A 10,591-nucleotide genomic window follows, 5' to 3' on the forward strand; every position below is an offset into this window, starting at 1 on the left:
TACACGATGAAAGGATTAGAATCGCTTTATTGAAAAATAAGGATAATCTCGATTTAGTTGCATGTACATATGTATTCATTGAAAATATTCGAATATATTGGAAGAGAAGAAATACGAAGTAGAAACCAGGCATTTTGTGTCTTCTGTTTTTGATTTTTTTTTTTTTAGTTACAACTCAAAAAAAAAAAAAAAACAGGTTCTCAAGCTGGAATAAATAAAATAATTCGACAACTGGTTTTGATTCTTATTACTCTTTGTCTTTTTCCTTTTCGTTGACTTTTTCAACGGTACACGCATATTGACGACATTTTTTTTTCTCTGTATTTATGTATATTATATGAAAAAAAAAAAAAAAAAATAAAAAAAAATTATCCCTGAGTACAAAAGTATATTGACGAACGTGATATGTGTAGGTAATAATTCTTATTTTAAAATCACTCACGCTGAATTCGATCTTGAATTTATTCGATTGAAACGATGATAAAATATACATAATGGCTGCAGCTATGATATATAATTGCAAAGTTGAAACTGATAACAAATACGTGTAGATTTTAGGCGTGGAGGTACATAAAAAAGATTCTTGCCAATTCTTTCCTCGTATGTAGATAGATGTGATGTATTTATTTGGTTAATAAACGATCAATCAATATACAATTTATATTGTGTAATAATTTGGTCGTCATTGATCGAGGAGAACGTCTCACTCATTGAAGTGAAAATTTTCTATCTCATAAAATCTTTCTTTACAAAGAAATAAACAATTGCAGAGTTAACGTATTTGAAGAAATTCAGTTTTTTTGTTAGTTTTTCTACTAATAAAGCCGTTCAATTAATTTGCTTATATGCGGTAAAAATATCGGTAAATCCTGAGAAAAAGTTAAAAATATACAGATATTCTGATATCTAATGAATATTTGAATTTTTGTGAATTTTAACTACGCTAATTCTTCAACAAAAAATAGTCGTCAAGAGTTTTAACGCTAATGTTACTCATATTATATTGTATAAACACAAATTCGATTGAATCAATCATTGCATGTAATACCAATACGCTAAGACGAAAAGTGAATGAAAAAGAACGTGTATATATATATTTATTAAATTAAATTGTTAGTTTTAAAAAATTTGGAGCGACCTCTTAAAAATTTTTTTTTGAACTGTTCTTTGGAGTGGGCTCTTAAAACATCAAAAACTAACATTTTGTCACACGAGACTCAAAAAAAATAGTCGTTTTTTTTTTGCGCCACCCTAATATACATCATAATAGTAATAAAAATTCCTATAGATTTATTCCATGATCGGTGTTTATACTGTGAGATAATTAAAAGTTTTTATCGTTTTACGTTTACAATAATGCATACGAAATATAATTAACACACAATCAAACGAGCATGCTAATTGATAATGAAAAAAGAAACATATATGTATAAAATAACAATACGTCTATAATAATGACGGAGTATGGTAGCTGATAGTAATTAGTGGTAAATTTATATCTACACACGAATTTTTATGTGCGGGAAATAAAGTGATATTAAACATCTTATAAATATATTATTTATATAAAATATTTCGTTTCTTAAAAGAATTTTTATTCGCATATTAACACCAGGATACAAATATAATACAACGTAACATACAACGGCACATTATCTTTAATAACATGTTTTAAAAATTTCCCAACCAAATAATCGACGAGCACGAGAACAAAGAATGAGAAATAAAAGAGTATAAAAAAAATTCTACACAGTCTGTGACGTAGGGACGCCTTTCTTCTAATTTCTACTGCTCATCCGAGTTTATTTTTCTCTTATCAATGTTTTTTTCCACCAATTTTCATGACAATTCATCCATAATAAAAATTTAATTTACGTATATTGGCGGTTTAGAAATCGTAATTGAAAAAAGCGATAAACAATAATTTAGGTATAATTTCATCACAAGCGATATGTATATAATATTTTTTTTTCCTTAAACACATTTGCGGATTAAAATTTACTCGATTTTTGTTTCATAATTCGTATTTACAAACAATCTTATAATAAAATCTAGATTCTAAATGCTAGTATTAAGAAATAAAAAAAAAAAGCTTAATTAATATTTCAATATTCACAACTGCTTGATGGCAGTTTCTCAAAATAGTTTCTGTGCAACGAGTGCAACAGAATTTAGTTAAATCAAGATCAAACGGTCTAATATCCTGAGTGTATGTTTGCCATTTTTCTTAACGAATTCTGACATAACTGAACGCGTTTAGAACCCTAACTATTTTGAATCTCAGTTTATACGAGACGAAAACAAACAACCAAAATCCCGCAGAGCCAGCTTAGCCTCATTACAATCGCCTCGCTCGTCGAGTAAGAGTCAACCACGTGAATTTTCCATCCCATATTTGCGTGAGTGAAGGAATTGTAGTAGACGGTATCGGGCCACGTTGAATTCGGTGTTATTTCTAGCAGTCCGGGGTCACCTGTATCGTTTTTTGGAAGTTTCACATTAGAAAAGAGAAAAGAAACCTAAGGAATCTATAATAACAAAGTGTACATATGACGGATTTCATCTGTAAAGTACAAGATGCAAATATTTCAATTTCGTGAATCAATCTAATTGTATGATGTTTAAAACGGTGCTTTCCAATTATTTATTCCATGGTTTGATATCGACTTGCGTAATTTTTAATTAAAAAAACCGCGAAAGTGTGCAAAAATCGTTTCAAAAAAATTGGAGAAAATAAATTGCAGAAAGACTTCACCTGGTTCGCAAACTTGAATCAACGATCTGTTGAATTTTCTGAAAGTAGAAAAATCGTCGTCCAGTCTCCTGTCTCTGCCGTTGTGTTTGCTCAGGCAAAGTGGTCCGACTGAAAGGTAAAATTTTGATAAAAATAGAAAATAAAGTCGAATCGAAATGCGAAAAATCGATCATTGAAATTTACGCACCTGCAGTTGGCCGCGGTCTGCCTCGCCTTGTGAATTCAACGCCCGCTAAAACGCGAATCTTTGTCTGAGATATGTCAGTCAGTCTGTCGTAACCGCCGTGAGATTCGTCGGTGATTATCAAAGGGTGATAAAAGTTTGCACTGTGTGGATTATTTCCACCATAGATCCTGAATATGTAGGTCAAACCCCGTCGAAGGTAGATTTCCGGAATTAAATACCCGTTTATGTACCAAGCGAGTCCCGTCGATGTCTGACCTGTAATTTTTTGACAACGTCCTCATAATCCAATTCAAAATCGAATAAAGAATGAGGCAATTTTATAGTTTCTTCACTTTTTTCCTTACCGGTCAATCCTTGGTAGCCCTTTTTGCCACCGGATGGACCGAGCGTTGCCACGAATGTTCTGATCGATCTGTCGAATATCTCTGTCTTATCCCATGGTTTTCTGAAATGGATTTGTCAAATTTATGATTGCATGAACCGTGTATTTGCGTTTTTGATTCTTTGTCCCGATTATAAAATTTTTTTTTGTTTTTTTTTTGCAAGGTCCAACTTCAACTTCCGGCAAACTGTAACACCTACGTAGTATTCAAACATTCTTTATCACAATTTTAGCACTTTGCATAATTGTGCAAAGTTTCTCGCAAACTTATGCAAAGACTAATATAACCAGGATAATGTTTAATCTCTAAAAAAAAAACCTCACTGAAGCGAATTATCGTTCTGTGTAAAGTCCAAGCAAGAATTCTCCGGCTGCGCACGACCTAAGTCGAGTTTCAAATTCCCTTTTGGATAAACGTCGTGGAAATTCGGTTCCTTATTTTCGTCCAGACGACCCAGCGCCCAGACCACGTAAACTGGACGGTCAGTTAAGTATTCCTTATCGATTGGATCAGCTGAAATGATCAAATTGTTTTAACGTTTTCCTCGTACCCCTTCAATCATAAACTTTCCCATTCTCCACTCACGTGAGTGCAGAGTACGTCTGTAAGTGATGATGCTGATCCCGTCCTGTCTGGACCCGATTAAAATCTGGTTGCTGTCTTGCCCTCCAACCAGACTGTCCTTGCAGACACCCTTGTACTGTCCAAGGACCTTCCCGCACTGAAAAGGGGGCTTTTATTATCTCCTATTTCCAACTACTGTTTTCCTCCGTTCTCTAATCAATTTTTTTCACTGTTATCGGCATCAGTAGAGACGAAATACTCACCGGTGCGTACGCAGAAATACTGTAATCCGTTGCGAATCCTAGAGTGCCGTCCAAGTAAGCAATTGTGACATCGGAGCCTTCCATTTGGCTCTTTTCGTCGGACCCCGAGAGCCCGAAAGCCATGTACTCGTCATCAGCTGAAGGAATTAAGGAGAAAGTGTTTTGAAAGTGTAGATAGAGAACACGAGAAACGTTGACGATTTATCGTAAAGTTGAGAAGATAACGATTTAACGATTACTCACCGACTTGACCGGTCAACTGTATTGATATCTGCGAACCAAAGATCTCCCAGCTCATTTGGTAGTTTTTGTGTAATTGAACACAGTTGGGTAGTGATTCGGCATGCTTTGTCACCTAAGAAGGAAATGAGTGAGAAACGAAGTGTCATTTCCATGATTACTACTAGATTTTCATTGAGATAGTGGGAAAGAGGAATGAATTGCAATTCCCGATGGTTTCACCTTGACTAGAGAAGGGGGCACGTTCAGACCCTCCGGAATGATGACAGATCCGAATTTCGACTTTTCCTCAAGGTCGTAAACGCTCAGCCAGTTTATACGGAAGACTGTCATCTCTCCGGGTAGCTGGATGATGATGTCCTCGTTCTGGTAAGCTCGCAGTGGATCCAGGCTACAAGAGACCTAATTTAAAACCATCCACCTATCATAAGAAAGCTAAAACATCCGGAATAATCACTAACTATCCGTATTCGTCAGGGACTTTAGTGCCCTTGCTCGAGGGCTGCGGACCGATGCCGACCCAGAAGTACGCGGTGCCCTGTCCGTCGTAATTGAACTGCGGAATCCTGATAGTTTTTGCATCCAGGACCTCGATAGCGCCCGAAGATACACCGTGAGAATTTGTGGAGAATTGGGCGATCCGCTGAAGTCTCGGAGGATCAAATTGATCAGGTATGCCAATGTCTCCGAAAGTGTTCTGCATGGTGAAAGAAACGATTAGAAGAATGTTTTTCAACTTGACAGGGAATCGCCAATTCTTATTGAGAGTAGAATATCACCTGGTTTGAGAGATCGTAGATCGCGATCCATTTGATTTCGGTGATTTTTTTTCCATCGGGAAGCGTCAGGGTGAAGTCTTTGTTAAAGTATCTTTCCAGCACGTTCGTCCTGCAAGAATTGAAAAATAATTGTGTTCATTACACATGTTTCTTTACTGGACGATGCGGTTTACTAATTCATTCGAGACTCTAAAGTCTCTATTCTGCCGGAACCATGATTATGGTAAAGTGAGAATGCTCATTAGCGTCCGCTTCCAATCAAAATTGCATTTCGACCAGTACATTGAAGAGTTCGAAAAATACGAATAACGTGGTCTAAGACTAAGACTCGACGAAAATTTTATTGTTCTTATTTTCCAATCAACTAACTTTCCCCATTCGTCAGGAACTATGAAACCCTGGGGTCCAGGGCGGTTGGATGCGCCTGCCCAAAAGAAGGTGTCAGCGCCGTTACCGTCGTAGCTGAACGACGTGAAGAGCAAAGTGTATTCGTCAACGGCGTAGACATCACCGGCAACTTGGTGATGGTAGTTGTTCAACCGTCCGAGGTACTTGCCTTTGTACTCCCCGTCATCTTCCGCTTGAGCGTGTGCTGTTGGGAGACAAAATTTTACAGTTTGTTTTTACTGTCGGTTAGAGTTCTACGGACGCGTGAACGGCATAACCCCACCCTTCCACTGCAAAACACCTTATTAAAGTATGAAGTTGATAAAGATCGCGAGCTAAAATGCAGCATAAAGTAATCATTAAGAGTCAATCCTTTCTCAAGAATCTATACGACACGTGACTTCCTAAAAGGGAACTCAACGCTGTCACCGATCTTCTAGGAACCGATCAAACCGGAAGTGGCGACCAAACATTCAAAGAATGTTCCCGATGACATTGAAGTTCTACAGAACAGTTAACTGTCAGCTAATGATGAAATAGTCAATATGCGAAGTTTTTGGAGCAAATAAAACTTTCTTCGATAAACTATACGTAGCTCTACCTTTCTCTTGTATATATTATAGTAATTTCTTGTATATGGATATTTAGAACATATGTATCAATAAAATCAACTCACCCTGATAAAAACAGCCAATTGCAACGATTATGAAACATTTGGTAACACTTGTCCACATGTTCAAACGCTAGAGAATGCAAGTCGCGTTCTCTGTTAGTAAAAAAACAATAAAAAAAAAAATTCTTCAAAGTAGCATATGCTCACACATCGTTGGGGCTAATTAATTGACGAAGACAGCAGTTATTATTCGTGTGTTCGTAAGAAAATCAACACTCCATTTTATCGAAAAACTGCCAACCTTTCAACGAAGTTTGACTCACTTTATGGACTGCGATTTCACGGAGGTGACGAGCTAGTCTCGCGGCTTGATCGCGGTCTTTAGGCGCTTCTGTTGGAAAGCGGACTGAGGTTTTTGAAAGGATAGTAGCGACTTTGCCTTGGAGGAGGTTAGCGGCTTGTGCGGCCCGTCACCTGGGCCTACCTCGAGACTTGGGCCTCTGGAGGTATGGCACATACGTCACGAAGAGAAAGCATTCTAGACTCCGGTTCTCATTGACGCGTCGATCTCAGGATGAAGCAGAGTACTTATTATTGATCGTAGACTATCGCATCTCACCGTCAACATGTGTTCGTCTCATAACTGATTCCGTTTCCAAGAATTCGTGATTTTACTGCCCTGTGATCGAAAAAGTACGTTAATCGGTTGATTGGAACGCGTTTTTTTAGTGAATCCGTTTCATATTTTTATTGTGGTACTAAATTTGAAATGGTCTTATGCGAGGCTTTATGCGAAATTACCTCCGATGAATCATTGGAATAACAATTGATGTGATTTTTGTTGCAGATACCTCTACAAATGAAGCATTCAGGAATGGATTATTATAAGACAATTCACTTCGTGTGATAAATCCCATAATTTCTATTAACTCTAGTTCAGTAAATATAATCACCTCGATGATATTTTTGTATCCCAATGAATTGTAGACTAGATATTTGAACCATGTGGCTAAAATGTATGTCGATTAGTTGTGTACTTGCAATTTCCATTTGATGAGGTTCAAGTGACCGTTGTAGTTATGGATGTTAATTGTAGACAGGCATAAGTTTGATTTCTGTATGTGTATACCTGTATTAGGCATATTTGCTTGCTTTTCGGCGATTAAATGAGGTATGAGTTTGTTGAACAAGTCGAAGAGTGAGAATGATGAATGTATGTAACAAAAATAAAAGAAAGAGAATTGTTCCCGATAATCTGAAAAATCGTGGTTTACGTCCTTCCGGTTTTAACCATTCAATATCGATTTCTAGAGATAATTCACCTTTTTAGCGTAACGCTTGAAGCGTTTCATTTGTAATTCTGACCGTCGTTTGCAGCGACTTTGCACTACGCATCATTGATCCCTCCGGAAGAATCACGATAATGCAGGGTCTTCATAAATTCTTTCCATTCTTATTTTAAATCAGTCTAATTGCCATTGAGGAAAAAAAGGAGTGATTTAACTTGGTTTTTCTGAGATTTTTGGAGCAGAAGATTTTCTGCTCGTAAGATCGACTTGACGGACCATCTTCGACTGATTGGACTCTGAGAGAGATAGAGATTTAAGAAGAGACATCAAGGACATCGTTGAATTAAGAGCTGATGAGATACGTAGAATTTCATTGTTTTCTTGCTGCAACTCGTCACCCACCGCTGACAGAGACTCTGGACGGCTGGCATTGAATTTATCTCGCCAAATGACAACATAATGCATCGATAGATTGTGCGGGCATTATTTTAAGTCACTGGAGTTCGTTCACCAAGGATCCAGAGAGCTTGACCTGCAGTTTGTGTTGCACGGAAAAATCGTTGGTCTCAGGATTGTTCTGTATAAACTCTTTTTGACTGATTAGCACTGTGAAATGGTAAGAACCAAAAACAAAGGCTGAGGGCACAGAACAAATAATTTACGTAGGCTAAACCAGCAGAAAAGGTGTTACAAGAGAAAGGCATTCGTTTATCAGCTGAAACTCTTGATGCGATACTCGCAGCGTATGGGGACTGCATTCGATCGATTTCTCTTGCAAAATTACTCTAGAATAGTGCCTCATTAAATAAGTTTCTGCGCTTTCCCGAATCTTTTGTTTGGGAATCAATTGGTATAACCCTGTCTTGGCTAATCAAACCCTCAGGAACTCGGAAACCACACGGAAATAAGCAAAGGACCACTTGCATGGAAAATACGCAGTAAAGACCAGCAGCAGCAGAACTAAGGGAACATATCTATCGTTTTCCGGCTATAACTTTTGATACGATGCTCGCGGCGTGTCAAGAGTGCGTTCCATCGATTCCTCTCGCAGAATCACATCGAAATGGTGCATAGAAGATTGTTTCCGGCACTTTTCCTAATCAACAAAATTTTCACCGGACATGCGAACAGGTTAGCCTAGGAATTTTTTTCAACTAAAATCTTTTGTCTGGCTAACGATTCAAATGAAGCTTTTTGTACTAATTGGACGCCCAGGAACTCAGAAAACACATCAAAAATAGCGTAGGACCAGCAGCAGAGAAATGACGACGAAAATCATGAGTTTTTCGGCTGTAACTTTACAGGTGTTGCTCGCAGCGTATTGGGACTGCGTTTAATCGATTTCTCTCGCAAAATTACGTCGGAATAGTGCCCTACAGAATTAATTGCAGCACTTTTCAAAGTCGTCGAAATTTTCACCAAAAATGCAAAGGGGTTAGCCTTGGATTTTTTTTGGCCGAAAAATCTTTTGTCTGGGAATCGATTCGTATGACGTTTTCTAGACTAATTCGACGCCCAGGAACTCAGAAAACACATCAAAAATAGCGTAGGACCAGCAGCAGAGAAATGACGACGAAAATCATGAGTTTTTCGGCTGTAACTTTACAGGTGTTGCTCGCAGCGTATTGGGACTGCGTTTAATCGATTTCTCTCGCAAAATTACGTCGGAATAGTGCCCTACAGAATTATTTGCAGCGCTTTTCAAAGTCGTCGAAATTTTCACCAAAAATGCAAAGGGGTTAGCCTTGGATTTTTTTTGGCCGAAAAATCTTTTGTCTGGGAATCGATTCGTATGACGTTTTCTCGACTAATTCGACCTCCAGGAACTCAGAAAACACATCAAAAATAGCGTAGGACCAGCAGCAGAGAAATGACGACGAAAATCATGAGTTTTTCGGCTGTAACTTTACAGGTGTTGCTCGCAGCGTATTGGGACTACGTTTAATCGATTTCTCTCGCAAAATTACGTCGGAATAGTGCCCTACAGAATTAATTGCAGCACTTTTCAAAGTCGTCGAAATTTTCACCAAAAATGCAAAGGGGTTAGCCTTGGATTTTTTTTGGCCGAAAAATCTTTTGTCTGGGAATCGATTCGTGTGACGTTTTCTAGACTAATTCGACGCCCAGGAACTCAGAAAACACATCAGAAATAGCGTAGGACCAGCAGCAGAGAAATGACGACGAAAATCATGAGTTTTTCGGCTGTAACTTTACAGGTGTTGCTCGCAGCGTATTGGGACTGCGTTTAATCGATTTCTCTCGCAAAATTACGTCGGAATAGTGCCCTACAGAATTATTTGCAGCGCTTTTCAAAGTCGTCGAAATTTTCACCAAAAATGCAAAGGGGTTAGCCTTGGATTTTTTTTGGCCGAAAAATCTTTTGTCTGGGAATCGATTCGTATGACGTTTTCTCGACTAATTCGACCTCCAGGAACTCAGAAAACACATCAAAAATAGCGTAGGACCAGCAGCAGAGAAATGACGACGAAAATCATGAGTTTTTCGGCTGTAACTTTACAGGTGTTGCTCGCAGCGTATTGGGACTGCGTTTAATCGATTTCTCTCGCAAAATTACGTCGGAATAGTGCCCTACAGAATTAATTGCAGCACTTTTCAAAGTCGTCGAAATTTTCACCAAAAATGCAAAGGGGTTAGCCTTGGATTTTTTTTGGCCGAAAAATCTTTTGTCTGGGAATCGATTCGTGTGACGTTTTCTAGACTAATTCGACGCCCAGGAACTCAGAAAACACATCAGAAATAGCGTAGGACCAGCAGCAGAGAAATGACGACGAAAATCATGAGTTTTTCGGCTGTAACTTTACAGGTGTTGCTCGCAGCGTATTGGGACTGCGTTTAATCGATTTCTCTCGCAAAATTACGTCGGAATAGTGCCCTACAGAATTAATTGCAGCACTTTTCAAAGTCGTCGAAATTTTCACCAAAAATGCAAAGGGGTTAGCCTTGGATTTTTTTTGGCCGAAAAATCTTTTGTCTGGGAATCGATTCGTATGACGTTTTCTAGACTAATTCGACGCCCAGGAACTCAGAAAACACATCAAAAATAGCGTAGGACCAGCAGCAGAGAAATGACGACGAAAATCATGAGTTTTTCGGCTGTAACTTTACAGGTG

At 38.2% G+C, this 10,591-nt stretch overlaps 1 protein-coding gene across 1 annotated transcript; it reads right to left on the bottom strand.

Moving 5' to 3' along the window:
- Positions 1 to 2,227: 2,227 nt before the first annotated feature.
- LOC124406338 (protein Skeletor, isoforms B/C) lies at positions 2,228 to 6,380 on the bottom strand. Its single transcript, XM_046881728.1, has 13 exons — positions 6,235 to 6,380; positions 5,541 to 5,763; positions 5,172 to 5,280; positions 4,854 to 5,089; positions 4,615 to 4,783; positions 4,396 to 4,507; positions 4,153 to 4,289; positions 3,911 to 4,046; positions 3,649 to 3,838; positions 3,287 to 3,387; positions 2,943 to 3,197; positions 2,756 to 2,863; positions 2,228 to 2,473 (listed from the first exon to the last, which is right to left on the bottom strand). The coding sequence occupies exons 1-13, from the start codon at positions 6,290 to 6,292 to the stop codon at positions 2,286 to 2,288; spliced, it is 2,022 nt and encodes a 673-aa protein (XP_046737684.1). The 5' UTR covers positions 6,293 to 6,380; the 3' UTR covers positions 2,228 to 2,285.
- Positions 6,381 to 10,591: the final 4,211 nt, after the last annotated feature.

This window comes from Diprion similis, chromosome 5, assembly GCF_021155765.1.
Source record: "Diprion similis isolate iyDipSimi1 chromosome 5, iyDipSimi1.1, whole genome shotgun sequence".
NCBI lineage: Eukaryota > Metazoa > Arthropoda > Insecta > Hymenoptera > Diprionidae > Diprion > Diprion similis.

Coding starts and splice junctions, on each gene's coding strand:
- LOC124406338 (XM_046881728.1), bottom strand. CDS start 6,292: ATGTGGACAAGTGTTACCAAATGTTTCATAATCGTTGCAATTGGCTGT. Junction 4,290..4,395: donor ACAGTTGACCGGTCAAGTCG/GTGAGTAATCGT, acceptor TAATTCCTTCAG/CTGATGACGAGTACATGGCT. Junction 2,474..2,755: donor GATTCAAGTTTGCGAACCAG/GTGAAGTCTTTC, acceptor AAAACGATACAG/GTGACCCCGGACTGCTAGAA.